The sequence below is a fragment of the Phoenix dactylifera genome, unplaced genomic scaffold (assembly GCF_009389715.1).
Source record: "Phoenix dactylifera cultivar Barhee BC4 unplaced genomic scaffold, palm_55x_up_171113_PBpolish2nd_filt_p 000488F, whole genome shotgun sequence".
Classification (NCBI taxonomy): domain Eukaryota; kingdom Viridiplantae; phylum Streptophyta; class Magnoliopsida; order Arecales; family Arecaceae; genus Phoenix; species Phoenix dactylifera.
The window spans coordinates 32,335-48,646 of NW_024067908.1; the positions used below are offsets into that span (position 1 = coordinate 32,335).

Genomic DNA, 16,312 nt, shown 5'->3' on the forward strand with positions numbered 1-16,312 from the left:
CTTTCCCACGGCCGTCAATTGGTTCGCAAGGACCTTTACTCCTTCAACAAACTCAGGACAACTCTTGTCTCCTTGCCGTAGATTCTGCAATTGGCGTTTCAGTTGATTCACATTCGAGGATGAGAGGGAAGCGAAGCGATTTACCACGGCCAGTCATGCTTGTCGAGCAGTTTTGAGACCATAAACCAAGGATAGAACCTTCTCCGAGATTGTGGACCTCATCCAAACTAGGACGAAGTGATTTTTCTAATTTCAGATGGTAAATTCTGGGTTAGAAGCAGGAGCAGCAGTCCCTACAGCTGGTAGGAACTCTTCTAGGCATGGTTCTGTACCATCCACAACATCCAGAAGACCATGAATATCAAGGGCACCTTCAACTTGAGAGGACCAATTTAAATAAGATGATGGCCCTTCAAGCTTCACCGAAATAAATTGAACAAGATTGTTTGGGGGAACGAAGGCCGCGGTGGAAGACATTATTGTGGGTAGGATCGGGCATGAGCTAAGTCAAGCTCTGATACCATAAAAGATTTGAGAAGAAGGGCTTGGTCTATCGTACCAAAGCTATATATTCATTCTCTTTTTATAGACAAAGTCATGTACATATTAAGAATACATTCCAAATATACATCCTTTGATATAACAATCATACAGCTAGAAGACTTCTGTTGCGGGAACGGCGCTTTGGCCGGAGCCTCGCGCAACAGCATAGCCCACATTAAGCTAGCAGAGAAAGAGGACCACGTTCCTCCCGAGGTATTGTCCGCTTTGGGCGCTCCGGCCCGCGCGTCCAGCACTGACGAGGGGAGACTGGTGCCCTCACGGGTTTGCCCTTCAAAAGGCGCCTCGAGAGGAAAGGATTTCCACCCCCCATTTAAGGCATGGAACCTTTCCGCTACTAGCCGATGTGGGACTAAATTCAAGGCCCCCTCCCCTCCCCACAACATAGCCCCCCCAGCGGGAAGGTTCCTTGCCGGTTTTTAACGCCGGAGGCCCCCACAGTCCTGAAGGGTAGTCAATGGAGGGAGGAGGCGCCCCTACCTGGTGCGCCATCTGTTGCGGGGACGGCGCTTTGGCCGGAGCCTCGCGCAACAGCATAGCCCACATTAAGCTAGCAGAGAAAGAGGACCACGTTCCTCCCGAGGTATTGTCCGCTTTGGGCGCTCCGGCCCGCGCGTCCAGCGCTGACGGGGGGAGACTGGTGCCCTCACGGGTTTGCCCTTCAAAAGGCGCCTCGAGAGGAAAGGATTTCCACTCCCCATTTAAGGCATGGAACCTTTCCGCTACTAGCCGATGTGGGACTAAATTCAAGGCCCCCTCCCCTCCCCACAACAACTTCTAAAAATAATCTTACAGCTACGCTACATCCTTTGATATAGCAATCATATAGCTAGAATTGGCGAACTTGATCAATCTCTATGCGGACATTCTCATCTAAATCAGAAACTGAAATGGAAGGTTAAATAGCACGTTGTTGTGTAACAATTTGACGGCATGCACGACAGTATAGGTATATATTTTTTTTTAATAGGGTTCACGATGGCGACCTCACTATAAATCTAAAAAGGATAAAAAAATCCCTCACTTTTTGCTTTTGATATCTTTTGTCAATATTGCAGGACAAAAAAAAAAATTTAATCATTCTTTCGACGCAAAAGATACAACTCTAATCCTGCAAAACGGCACTGCTATTAATTCCGTGCTGATGTGGCAGTGCCGGATGGACATACCACCATCAGCACATAGCTACTAAATAAAGCTTCTGAAAAGTATTACTCTTTTCTTGAACACACCTGACGCACCAGCAACGTTTTAAGCAGCACACAAACCAACAAACGTGTCATGTTGCGATTGGGTGATTTTTTAGGTACCTTTTGGGTTCCTCGCGTGAACTCGTGCACAGCCTGCAACAACGAACCGAATGCCGTGCATCACTCTCACAAACCGGTCCCTTACGCACGGACAGTATCTAGAAAGACCCAAAACTGTTTCATGCGCCTTTCAAGGGCTCTGCTTTTCATGATTTCACTGATGCTGAAAATATCTTTCAAATTTCCACGCCATAACGAGAGGAAATTCATGATGCAGTGAAAATAGAGCCTGGTTAGAGTGCCTCCCCTATCCTTTAAATTGATGGATTCTCAGTTTTGACTCTTCTTGTAGACTGGTAAGATGAACGAGAGCGATTTTCTCGGCATGATCTTACGACTTTTGAAGCCTACCTTAGGCTTGAATTCCTTACTAAAGCTCTTTCGTTGCTAAAAAGAGATAAACTATTTTCTTCATGGAGCTCGACGGGAGCCCTACGACGGTTGATCAAAACTATCACTCTCGGGAGCACCAAGGCGAAGCGTAGCGGAGACGCGGTAGCTCAGGCTCCGCCGGTCCAAATCCTAGACCAAACATTTGAAAGCAGAATGTTTGGCAGATCGGACCGGACCGCATACTCCTCGCCCGGACGGTCGGGGCTCGAAAGCAGCTGAAGTCTCCTGAACCTTCCGGTCAGATTCGCCTCGGTCTATCGCTAGCAGCTCCTCGCCCTCGCTCGTCTCTTCTCACCAACAACCAATGGCCGCAATCCTTGGGACTCCGGCTCTCCTCTTCCCCTCGCCGAGGCCGGCCGTCGCATCTCGCGAGACTCCGAGGAGCGTTGCGATCTTCTTTCCTAATCAGAGGCTCGCAAGGCCTCTACGTCTAAACCTATCCCCTTTCCCCGAAAGACCTCTACGCTTCCCAAGATTTCCGCCCTTAGCTGCTGCCAATGGAGATGCCACAGAAACCGACGTGGTCGAAGAAACTGCGGCCAAGGTATCGTTTTCTGGCTCCTCTTTAAATATTGGGTAGAAGCTCAGAAGAATTTGTACTGGGATTTATTATTCCAAATCAAGATTCATGGTTTTCTTTTTCCTTTTCTTTTTCTTTTTGTGTGTGTGTGTGTGTGTTTGGGTGGGGGGAGGGGGGTTATAGTTCTGCATCAATGAATCTTCTCCTTTATCATCTTGGTCTTTTTTGATATCTTTGTTTACATCAAGTGTTCGGTTATATGATTGTGTGGGTTTGTGATTGGTATGCAATGATTTGTTTTGGTGTTGATCTGTTCAACTTTTCCCCTGCGAGTGTAGGTTTTTTGCTAAATGTTACGACGGTCTGCCATCATGATAATTTTTATTTAAGTAGGTTAAAGGATAGGAAGAGTTGAGGAGGAGAAATAATCTAGATTTAGTTGTTATTGATTTAGAGAAAGCATTTAGTTATAAGTAATATAGTTGGCTTATGGGCTGAAGGCCTGTCCAATCATATCTGAGATCATTTTCAATATCAATAAGGCACCGATTGCTCATCGGTAGTAGTTGCCGTGAGATTTTTGCACCTAAAAGATGATTAGTCATTGGAAAAATATTAGGCACCTCGACCTCATATCAGACCAACTTCTTTGACCTTGGTATAAACCGAAGTAGGGGACTTTGGCCCTGCCAAGGAGCCAATCAGTTGAAAGGCCAATTAGCACGTCCCGACAAGAATTGACATCCCTGACCACCGGCAAATTTTGGCAGCACTGCAGTCGGCGTGCAATCAGTGTTGTACGCCATCCACAAGGAATGATACCCACGCCGTAAACATAGGACTGGCCATTAACGCATGTCGCATCAACTCAGAAAACGACAAAATGAATTGCTCTATATAAGGAGGCAATTCGGGGGACCTCAGGTATGTCATGTTTACCCAGAGCACACTATTCTGCTGAAATTTCTTTCTTTCATACTGTTGCCTCTCTATCCTAACTTAGGCATCGGAGGGCCTTCTGCCAAAAACTCTCTAGCAAGCGGACTTCTTGCAGGCCATCTCCGGAGGAGATCAGTTCCTACTGACCTTAGGGTCATCTGAGCTGCACTCTGACCTCGTTCGAGATTCAACGACAACAATTAGAATTAGCTTTAATCCATTGTATGCTTGCATTTCTCCTATGGGGAACCTTTAGTCATTTTGGTCATTGGTCAAAATTCTCCGGGCATGCCAAAATGTGGATTCATGGTTCAAAGATGAATTCAAATTAGAGGAAACAATCATTGGATTTAAGTTAGTCGCAACACATTGAACTGCAATAAGTTCAATTATATGGAATCGAAGAAAATCCTCAGTATGAACAAATTTGTTTTTCAGCAAATGGTAGTCACGCTTCGAACCCATCATCCGAGTCGGTCACGTGATACGGCCGCACACTCTCTAGGGCAAAGCCCCAAAAAATATGCAAGGCCCGAAAATTTATTGCAACTTCAATATCACTAAACAATAATGATCTCAATTCATATCAAATAACAAAGCCAATCCACTTATAAAATTAAATCATTCAACCAGTATCAGTGATGCTCTATTTATTCATCCCTTTTCCATATGATCTCAATCATAGCCAAGTAACCATAGCCAAGTATTAAGCCACTTGCAATCTGCAACTTTGAAAAGAAAAAGAAAAAAAAGGTTATGAGCTTTACAACCCATTAAAATTCTGAATTGCTGCACCATAAATAATAAGAAAATAATCAATTAACAGTACCAAATAAAATTAATTTCATATCAATACTCGAAAAGCTCATACAAATAATATGCACATAAGTTCTCATTATCATCTTTTCAAATTCACACACACATATATATATAACTAATTGTTCAACAACAATTTTTTATGTTATTTCATCCGTTTCTCATTAACTTGATTTTCATGTTTTTCATTGATTAACTTCCGGCTTTGGACTAACCAAGATCATGACTTGATCCAAGACTGACAAAATTTCATGCATAAGCCCATGGAGGCTATGCCCATGCGTTAGCCCATATGCTTAAGCCCGTGGAGCCTATCTCGTGCATAAGCTCATGGAGGCTATTGTCATGCGTTAGCCCATGGGCGCTATCCTATGACGAGGTTAGTCCAAACTATGGTTTGCCGAACCGGACCGTATCAGCTGGTTCAGCCTGGTATGGACCGGTCTGGCCTAGAATCAGGATCCGAACAGCATGGAAACCAGTTCCAGCTATTTTCGGGCTGGTACCGATCGGTACGCGTGCGTACCGGCTGCGTGTGGCCTCGTACTGGCCCGTACTGGTACGAATCGGTCGGTTCACACCGGTATCAATTTTTTTTAACCACAGCGAGCGCTGTAGATTTTAAACCACATCGCGCGCACTGTGGTGTCAGAGCATGTGGCCCTTCCTTGGGATAGAGCACCCTGCGCGCGGGGCAGAGCGTCCCGTGCGCACGGGGCCGCGAACCCGTGCATGGTTCTTCGCCCCGCGCGTAGTTCCACCACGCACGAGAGTGTTTCTCTACGCTGGGAGCCGCCCCGCCCCGCGCGGGCGCGGGCCAGCTCATTCGCGCAGGGCAGTGCGCCAGTTCGTACCGGACCGGTTCGAACCGGTCCGGTAGGCGACCGGTACGCCTACCGGTACCGGTTCAGCGTACCTTGATCCAAACTATATTTTTTTTACCTGATTTACATGTTATTCTTGTCAAATCAGTTACCACTTATACAATGAATTTTTCTCAAATTCAAGATGTTTTTGTTCACATAATTATGTTCTCAATATCTAATATGTATAATAACCATACGAATATATTTGTACTAAAAACATATCATCACATGCCAAACTAAAACCATCGATGCAAATCTCACGATGCAAATCCAGCAGTACAAACCAATATATATATATATATATATGGTGATTGAGTATAAAAATTCTTACCTCTATCGTAATCCAACCCAGCTATAATGCTACCAATCCATACCTAACATGTCCAATCAATTTAATATCAATATAACACCAACTTATTCCTTATCAATCACTCGCCATATCAATGAATCAATTGCTCAGTAATTACCTAATTTTACAATTACAATACTTGAATTACTCATATTCTCTATTCTTCTTTAATTAAAATAAAGGGTCGGGGCCTTACCTCAATTTAGAAACTAGAGTGTAGAATCTTGTTGGGTTTCTTTCTTTCCGGATGATTGTAGCCCTATACAAAATTAGGGCTAGACTATGAAAATAGATTTGTATAGGAAGATATATGAGGCCAGCTAGATGACAACGCTCAATTGTTCGAATCAGTTAGTACAACGTAACTCAATCTATCTGATCAAGAAATATATATCCAATCAAGAAAAAAACAATAGATCCGGGGTTATTAATTATGGATCCAATGGTAGTTGACAACAATTGAGTGCAGGACTGACATGATAGACTAGGTAACAGCATCCGATGATCTGGATCGGTCCGCTCTGGTCAATCAAATTAGTTAACTTATGAAACAAGAATCAGACTATGATATAGGTAACACAATAAAGACTAATGATGATAGAGTCCAACGGTGGTTGGCAATGGTCAGGATAAAGCTAGCGCGACGGGTGGTCGCAGCGACACTGGTCTAGGACCCTCTATTGGGGTCAACTTGGGTCCATAAAGGAAATCTGGGACCTTCCTGTTGGGTCCATAGAATCATGTAAAGAGAGAGAAACAAAGGAAGAGAAAACTAAGAGAGAGAAAAGAGAGAGAGGCCTCTTTTCTTCCCTAAAATAGGGGAGAGCCGTTCTCTACCTCTCTATGGTGGCGGCCAAAGCGGCCTACTCCAGTGGCGGCGGCCCAAGGGTCCTTCGGCCGCAGCCTTGCCGGCGACAGTTGCTGTCCGGCACAAGGAAGAAGGGAGGAAGACAAGATGAATCATGAAAAAATTTGGCCTAGATCACGGCCGATCTCCTTGATTGACGACCACATGATCTCAGTGCTCTCGGAAGGTGGCGAAGCTTGGCCTATTCCGGCGGCCGATGGCTGCGAACATAGGAGGAAGAGACGCTGAAACAAGGTACCCCTATTTTGGATGAATTCCGACGACTTGCCAGCTTAATTCCAAGGCTGCAAAGGCTAGAAAATTGGGGAAAGGAAGAGAAAGAGGTAGATGACACTCACGTCGGTCCAACGAGGCGGTCCGACGACTCCTTCTGGCGAAGATTCAAGGAAGAAATCCGGAAAAGAAGCTTGGGTTGCGCGGGTATTCCTTAAGAGACTGGTGATGGAATTCAACAGAGGAGGTGGAGGATTTAAATAGAGGAATCCTAGAATTCTAGTCGAACTCAGATTGCTCTGGGAGTCTCTGACTCCATCGGGATCGGGGGAGGAAGAAGACTCTCACCAGAGTCTCTCCGCCCTGATTATGTCACTGTGCACGGTCAGGCTTGGGCCTGGCCTCTTCGGGTCAGCCCACAAGCCCAAGAAAAATGTTATTACAGGTCATCCAACAACTAAAGTGATCAAAACAGCTGCATATGTTGCCCATGTAAATAAATTATATTAGCTCCCACACTACCCAACTGCTATCTGCTGTATAATTCCCATTCAAGCACCAAAGATTAAGGAGACACAAGTTAGTTGCCATGTTGGCCCTACATCTAAGGGGTTGTTGTGTAACAAGTGCGTAATGCCCACTAGAACGTCCATGGATTTTATCATCAACTTGATGAATTAATTTTAGGATATAGGACTTTCCTATTAGAACAGGTTGTTCAAAAGGATCCCCTGTTCTTCCATCAAATATTCTGCTTTTTGTTGTTCTCATCCTCTCCATATAGGGCTAGTATAAGTATGTTCCAGTTATCTTTGGTGATATCATATCATTGAGGTTCAAAATTTCATCCAAGGCTGAAACGTATAGCTTTAGTATCAAGGCTACTTCAACCAGGATACCAACACTAGTGGATCACCATTCTCATTGTCCATCCATCATAATTTGTCAATATTACAATTCTCACAAGTATGGCACATTTACCTTTATACCGCAATTGCAATAAGCACCAAGGTAGTTAGTTGCCTTTCTTTTCATTCTCCAACTATGACTATCTTAATCCCTCTGCTCATTATAGTGGCTGTCTTTTCAGGTTTCATGAGAACAAAATATTGTCTTCGAACATTGATCCCCTACCTCACTACAAGGGGTATGTGATGGCCTGGTCAGAGCCCAGTCCACTTAACCAGCCCAACCTGGATGTTGGACTCGTGCATGCGCCGCACACGATGAGCAACAACAGATTTCCGAAAGGAGTCTGCTTTCACATCCGAAGCTGGCGACTTTTAGTAGAAATAGGAGACCTAGGGCCGCTAGAACGCTTCTAGTGCTGCTAGAACCCTAAGTCACATCTATAAATAGGACCCCCTCTCCTCTATGCCCCTCCACCGACGATCATCACACCTCCTTTCTTCTTTCTCCCTCTTTCTTCTTTCGAACTCGTTGTTCCCTAGCATTGTGCCCGTCGAAAATCGAGGCCGGAGTACATTGCCGGAGTCGAGGTTTAGCAGCTAGGTCTGGTGAAGTTTGAAGGTCTAAAGCGAAAGAGATAAGTAAATCTTACACTTCTTACTAGTTTTCGAACTTGTGACACTGATACCCCTAATTAGTTTTTAAATTTTTCCATATTTTTTATGCTTATGCTTTATATGAAAATACAAAAATAATGTTAAATATTGACTATATCATGTTTGCTTAAAATCAAAGATCAAGCATATGATATTACGAATTTGAACCCTATAAAGCCATTTAGTATTTTATTTATATATAATTTAAGAAAATATGGCTCCATAAATATTTATTATTAATGGCTTGTCTATGAACTATGAACTCCATATTTATAAAATTTATATTTTTTTTGTTATGAAAAGAACTATTTCATAATTTTTCTACTGTTAAAGACTTATTTATGAATTTTGAACCCTATAAAGCCATTTAGTATTTTATTCATATATAATTTAAGAAAATATGACTTAAGAAAATTTGATTTTAAGAAAAATATGACTACGGGCTCTCAGATAGCTGTATACAACCCTCGCCAGCGGGTTACAGTAGCTTGGCATGCAGCCCTTGCTAGCAGGTTACAGTAGTTTGGCATACGGTCCTCGCCGGCGGGTTACAGTAACTTGGCATACAGCCCTCACCAGCAGGATACAGTAGTTTGGCATACAAAACAATAGTAGCTTGGCATACAATCCTCGTCAGCATATTACAGTAGCTTGGCATACAATCCTCGTCAGCATATTACAGTAGCTTGGCATACGACCCTCGCTAGTGGATTATAGTAGCTCGGCATACTACCCCACTAGTGGGTTATAGTAGTTGGCATGATATTACGACCCTGTCACGATTGTAATAATGACAACATTTAGTCTGAGAGAATTATTAAGAAATATGATGTGGCAAAATAAGAAATAATTTATGACTTTATAAAGTTAGCATAGTTTATGATTTTATTTATGCATTGGGAATCATATGTATGTAATTTGCATGATTTATGCATATGCAAGACCAAATTGATTTGTAATTATACCATTATTATGAAATATTCTATTTTCTAATGGTAGTTATCTCCTCTAAATGATTTATTGATGCATGTAAAATTTTATGCTTGATTCGGTGAGGTAGTGAAAGGTTTACTTATTGAGTTGTGTAGCTCATATCTCTTTTTATGTCTCTTTTTAGACAAATAGGATCACTAGGAATGAAAGATGGTTCAGGCTTGGAGTTTGCACTAGCAGGCTTGGCGATTTTGCAACGAGCCCGAACTTTGAATTTCCGGTTCGTAGACTTCAGTAAGAAAGTAGGTGACGCGGCGTTCAGAACCAGCCGTCGAAGTGAATGAATTCGAAAGAACGAAGAAGTAAGGAAATGAGACGACTCTTTCTTGCCACGATATCCGTAGTGCGGCAGCACCTAATAGCTCATAAAGTAAGCGGCTGCAATTGAAAGCTTATGACGCGTACTTGTACTTAACAGGTTCTGCTGCTTGCCCTACTCCTCGAGCTGGATTTGAAGCTCTCGAACCCGTTGTTTCGAAGTCAGTTTCGGTTTTTCGTTTGAATTGGTGTTCAATGATCTGATCTCGCCTAAAATGACCCGGTCCGTCCGTCGTCCAATCCCTCCCTTCGTTCCTATAGTCCATTAGAGTAATGGGTCTAAAATCCCGAAGTCCCTGAGAGCCTTATTTGATTTACCGGAATGCGGTTTAGAATCCGTCCCGTCCCTGCTAGCGTCAGGGGCAGTCGATTCGTCTCGTGCGTCCTGACGGTTCCCTACTACCCCTTTATAGTTGATGACTTTCTGAGTTTTTAGAGTTATGGGATTTGGCATTTAAATTTGGATTTAGTCGCTCTGGATCAGCATTTGTTTATATAATTGATGCATGATGGATTTGGATCATTTTGCTATACTTTATTTGTGATGGATTTGTGGGTTAATTATGATTGTTGGCTTCATGTTATCGTGGGCTATATCTCTTTGTAGCATGGTCGTGTCATGTCCCGGATTTGGGGCGTGACAGGTATGTCCAAGGACTGGTTGATAATGACAGTTTTTTCTGGATCTTACATGCAGCACTATTTTGGCATCCCCATGCCAAACCCTGATGTGGCCCATCCTATAACTAATTGTTAGAAATAAGGGGAAATGAGAAGTAAATGTTGTGAAGAGGTATTCATTACATATAATAGTCGTAAAATGTACTATTTGCCATTATTATCTTTCTGCCAAGGATCAAGGATTGAAACTGGTCCACTTTGGCTGGAAATGATTCAAAACTTCTAGAAATTTTCAGTTTTGGGAAGTTTCTTTGGTCCAATTTTAATGGAGTTGGCTAGTTTTGGCTGAGTTTGATAGAATATGCTATTTTTCGTTTTTTTTTTTGCAATAATATTTGTGGTAATTTTTGCAGTTAACTAAGTTTGTATCATTTGAGGTCATCTCACCATTTCTTAAGTAAATTTGAGTAAATAGTGCTTATTTCCTGTCATTTTTGATTTCTTGAGTTAAAAAGTTAAAAAAATATTTATGTATGATTAATCTAACCTATGAGAAAATCAGATGTACTTTTTTAACCTTAATCATATGTTTCTGATTTTTTTTTGGAAAAAACTTGAAAGTATTTGGGTGTCTAGCTCTAAGATATTTAAGAAAAATGTAGCTTTTGTTGGATGTAAAAGAGTCTTTTCGATCTTTAAGATAAACTTTGTAGAGAAACAGAAGGAAAGGGTATTTGTGAAAGACTTAAATTTGGATTTGCTAGAGCTTAACCAAAATCCTTAGGACATTTGGATGAGCTACATCTAACCATAGTCTTTGTTAAGTTATATGCGAACACATGATACTTAATATGATGGTAATTTTTTATATCACATTTCATATTTATGTTGAGTTCTATTTTAGTATAATTCACTGTTTAAGCTATATATTTACACTATTAGGTGTTCAGAAATTAGGTTGTTGTTAAACTGACAATAATAGTTCTTTAACATTTCACTGATTTTTGAATATGTTTATTATTGTTCATACTTTTAGACTTGCAACCTAAGAACACAGATCACAAATTTGATGATTACAAATGATAAAACATGCTTGTATATTTTCTCTTAGTGTATTTTATTTTTTCCTATTTGGCTGGAACTCAAGCCAAAAATATTGAGACAAACAAAACTGTGGAATCCGAAACTTGGCAAGCTTGGCAAAACTGATACCTAGTTTTCAAATCTTGCTCTGTGCAATATTCAGATTTTTTATTGTAGAATATATGGCTCTTCATGGTCAATATAGAATACATAACAAAACTGTGGAATCCGAAACTTGGCAAGCTTGGCAAAACTGATACCTAGTTTTCAAATCTTGCTCTGTGCAATATTCAGATTTTTTATTGTAGAATATATGGCTCTTCATGGTCAATATAGAATACATCGAACCAAATTAAATAATTCTTTTGTGACCCGAACTATGCACGGTTCTATCTAAACTTGGGGGATTTGATGAGAGAGTTTGATTCACTATTATATATTCTGCAAAGAGGAATCTGAATATTGCATAAAGAGAAAGAAAAGCAATACATTTTAGAGCAATATTTTTATATTACCACTGGGCATATGTAATGAATATGAGAAATAGGCATGGCTGTGAAATTCCAAGTGATTATAGATTTTCTTTTAACCATCTATTTGACAGTTTGACTTGACAAATAGACCACCATGTTTGGCTTATGAACTTGTTTATTTCTCTAGACTAGAGCGAGTAAAAGGTGGATGAAAGGGATGTAATTATTAAAGATGAGAATGATTGTAAGGAGAAGGAAGATGTGAGAGGAAGAGATTGGAAAAAGGCAGGCGGCTAGTTGTGGTCCTTAACTTGTGCGCAACACATGAAAGGTTTCACATCTGACCTTGCATGGCCAAAGCCTAGAGGATTTTTCGATGTATACAATAAGATAAATGAATATCAAATTTCACAACATATGCTTTCTTCTACCTGTTCCACATCATTACTTCCAGGATGGCTGCAGTGGTTTTTGGCATTAAGAAGTATGCCATAACCTTGGTACACGGAGGACCCAAATATAAACTTTCTTTATGTCGTTGCTTGGGAGATATTGCATTGTGGATGGATATTGTCTATGGACAATTTTCTATCCTTTTTGGAATTTGAAGAGGTAGCCACCTTGATGAGTAGTGGAATTGGGATGGTCATCACTGCAGCTCAAGAAGAATATCTGCTTACTAGCCCAACAATAAGCCAGTTGAAATAAACATATTAGATGAAGGATTCAAGGTGCCACACTACTGTGTATGTGATTTTCATGGCTTATGATGGAAGAATGGTGAGACTAATGCACCACTAGTCATGGTTAGATTTGTGGCCTAAGTAGCATCAACACTAAAGTTTGTGCCTATGCTTTGGATGAATTTTTGAACCACGATGATGTGGTATCTTGGCTTGCCTGTGACAACTGGCCCATACTCTTTTTGACCCTCTATGGAGTGGGGATGGAGAGGGCAAGAAGGTGATTGAGGTAACTAGAAACTTGGAATTTCTCTCTTGTAATTGTTTGGATTTATTTTTTTAGTTTCGCAGACAACTTGGTGTATGGAGCTCTATATTGTTTTTAGTTGCTTCTTTAACTTTTATAAGGAAAATTGGCAATTGGTTAGGAATGTAGCATTGGTCTTCGTTCTCCTTTCTCAGTTTTCCTTTTTTCTCCTCCTTCCTCAGTACTCTTGTTAGTAGTTATTTGGTGGGTAGCGAAAGTGTAGCATAAGGTGTGGTTTGGGTCTGTTCATGTAGCTGCGTTGGTTGCTTGGGCTGTTATACAGATAATTGGTTGGACAGTAGGTGTTTACCAACTAAGGGCCTATTTGGTTCCATGTAGTTGAACCTATTGCAATTTAGACTTGGCATTGGTCAAACCAGGATGGTTTCAGAGGAGGCCAAAACTCGATATTAAGGGCCTAGACGACTTTACCTCTGGCTGTCTTCAGCCTGAGCATGGCTCGTCCATTGAAACCTAAAACCTGAATGAACCTGGTTCGACCGAGCGGGCATAGTGGTTGAACCTATTGCAATTTAGACTCGGCATTGGTCAAACCTGGATGGTTTCAGAGGAGGCCAAAACTCGATATTAAGGGCCTAGACGACTTTACCTCTGGCTGCCTTCAGCATTGAAACCTAAAACCTGGATAAACTTGGTTTGACCAAGCGGACATAGTAGTCAGGCATCTGAATATCCCCCTTATGAAAAAGTGATATGCTGCACCGAGCAGGCATCGGACTCTGATATTGGTTGACATCTTATCATCGAAAAAAAAAAGAAAAAGAAAAAGATATTGGTTGATATCTGAAAATTGGATATGTTATTGAGTAGCTATTTCTTTTCTTAGGGTCTCCAGTAGGAGTCCTTTTCTTGTTTGTCGGAAATGATCTTGTTTGTCCTGTTCTTTTGTGGAGGTAAGGTTTTATGTCCCTCTCTTATGGGCTGTTTGGATTCTGATCTTTGTACCATGAATAATTGGTTCAAAGATGGGTTACAATGGTTGAAAACAGGCACAGAAGAGATATTCCAAAATTATCAGGATTCTAGATATTGAGGGGCTCACCAAACTTTCCAGCTTCTCTTTTCCTAACAGAAGCTCTAATCGGATGATAAGTTTCACATGACCAAGTAGCTCATGCACCCTTACTCGTCCTCACTGTATCTTTCTTTATATCTGAATATTTAGTACACACATGACAAGAAATGTCAGCTTTGGTTTTCTTCCATTGAATCTTGAACGTTGATGCATGCCATGATGATATTGAGTATGCACAAGGTATTTAATCGCTCTCGTAGTGTAACATTGCTTTCTTAGTTCTAGATTTTGTTATACAATCTATTCTTTTCCTTTCATCAATTTTCTGTTTATGCATAGATTTTTAGATATCATAGTATCCCCCAGATTTTATCAAAAAATTAAAGTTAAGGAGATTGAAAATCCTTGTAATATTTTGAAAACTTTCTTTGGTGAAAGGAACCCGAGGATGAGATGTTTGATTATGGTGAACACTTATGCTTCCACCATTTGTTTCCCTTGAAACTATAGTTTTCATGTTATATTCATTGTCTCAGAAATTCAAGTATGCATCCCTTTACTTGAGCTAACATACATATATATATGTATATATATAACTCCATCGCAGGCAGATTCAGATGATGAAATCCTCACAGAGGATGGTGCAAACGATGATGTTGCTGATATTGGAGAAAAAGTTGTTTCGGCTGTCATGGTATCACTGCAATCATATAAAGAAGCTTTGGCTAATAATGATCAATCAAAAATTGCTGAGATAGAGGCCTTTCTTCAGTCCATCGAGGAGGAGAAGAATTCTCTTGCAACTGAAGTTGCTTCTTTGTCTGAAGAGTTGTCCACAGAACGGGACCGCATTCTTAGGATCAGTGCGGACTTTGACAACTTCAGGAAAAGGACAGAGAGAGAAAGGCTCTCTTTGATGACAAATGCACAAGGACAAGTTATAGAGAGCTTATTGCCTGTTTTAGACAATTTTGAAAGGGCTAAAATTCAGATAAAGGTGGAGACTGAGGGAGAAGAGAAAATAAACAACAGTTATCAGAGCATCTATAAACAGTTTTTGGAGATCTTTGACTCATTGGGTGTTGAGACGGTGGAAACTGTTGGCAATCCATTTGATCCTTTGGTGAGTTGTCTTTGTTTATAATGTTGAGTTATGCTCCCTTTGTATCTGCTGGCATTAGAAGTTTCGTTTCCTGCCTAATCCATGAATACACCTGCATGCTGTTCCAACTGCTAGTTTTTCTTAATTTTAATTAGCAAGCTCTATTACATGCATATGGTGCAAGAATTTATTGTTAGAAATATTAAGTCTTGAGGTTTATGAGCATTTTGACTGACTCTCAACCAGACAGATGCTCTGCTTGTCTTGCTGCCAAATTGGTGTTTGATGCAACATTAAGCATAACTATTCAGTTATCAGTCTAAGCTCGCTAAGGAGGCAAAAGTTTGATTGAAGGAGCTGCATTTATCTTGGAGGCACAGGTTAAATGCCAAAGAGCCTAATTGCAGCAGAATGATGCAAACAACTAATTTTACTTGTGCGCCTGATCTAACAAATACATATAACTTTTCTGTTCATAGTGACAGGAAAAGAATCGTCTGCAAAGGATTTTTTTCTCTTTTGTTTTTTTGTGTAAAATTTAATACACACACATGCACATGCTATATCTATGTATCTTATTCACATATGTTGCTACTCTTACAAACTTCTATTTTGTCGTAAAAGCTTCATGAGGCAATAATGCGCGAGGAGTCAATGGAGTTTGAAGAAGGCATTATAATTCAAGAATTTCGTAAGGGGTTCAAACTTGGGGAAAGACTCTTGCGTCCATCAATGGTGAAGGTATCGGCAGGACCAGGCCCTGCAAAGCCCGAAGATGGAGGCTCGTCAGCAGATGAAGGCAGTGGAGAAGCAAGTCAAGAAAGCACCAAGGAAGGTGGAGATTCTGATTAATTTGTACTATCGGTTTCTTTAGTTCGTGAATCAATTTTGTAAGAATTATTGTGTTCAGAAGATCTGAAGCTTTTTAACGTACGGCTGCAATGTATACTTGCAGTTCTCAGTATTGCAGCTACTGTTCTTGAGAGGGAGGCCCCTAGAGTCATTGTTTGAGGCAATGTGAGATTTCGATGTAGTGTTTAAAGTCATGTTGCTGAACTAGAATAGATAGATACGAGCTCTCCCATCCTGACATGTTTCCAGAAAGTTGTGTTATTTTGCTGAGGTCACCCTTTTTTTTATTTTGTACTCCTAAGATTTTGAGAATGGGATGAAAATCCGCAAGCTGGCCCATGGAAATCCAGTAATCCAAAAGTCCTACTTGTGTCAATACCATCAATATTTGGAAGTCCTGGAAATCCGATTTCAATGGTTACTTAGGACTTAATATTTGCATTC

General features: G+C 40.9%; 1 protein-coding gene across 1 annotated transcript; it reads left to right on the forward strand.

The window, feature by feature from the left end:
* Positions 1–2,425: 2,425 nt before the first annotated feature.
* On the forward strand, positions 2,426–16,162 carry LOC103721768 (protein GrpE-like). The gene is made up of 3 exons (XM_039119088.1): positions 2,426–2,808; positions 14,522–15,037; positions 15,641–16,162. The coding sequence occupies exons 1-3, from the start codon at positions 2,569–2,571 to the stop codon at positions 15,866–15,868; spliced, it is 984 nt and encodes a 327-aa protein (XP_038975016.1). The 5' UTR covers positions 2,426–2,568; the 3' UTR covers positions 15,869–16,162.
* The last annotated feature ends 150 nt before the right edge of the window (positions 16,163–16,312 follow it).

What these genes read in the sequence shown, in the direction of transcription:
- LOC103721768 (XM_039119088.1), top strand. Translation starts at nt 2,569, where the DNA reads ATGGCCGCAATCCTTGGGACTCCGGCTCTCCTCTTCCCCTCGCCGAGG. An exon ending in TCGAAGAAACTGCGGCCAAG is followed by an intron (nt 2,809 to 14,521) that starts GTATCGTTTTCT and finishes ACTCCATCGCAG; the next exon opens with GCAGATTCAGATGATGAAAT. An exon ending in GCAATCCATTTGATCCTTTG is followed by an intron (nt 15,038 to 15,640) that starts GTGAGTTGTCTT and finishes TTGTCGTAAAAG; the next exon opens with CTTCATGAGGCAATAATGCG.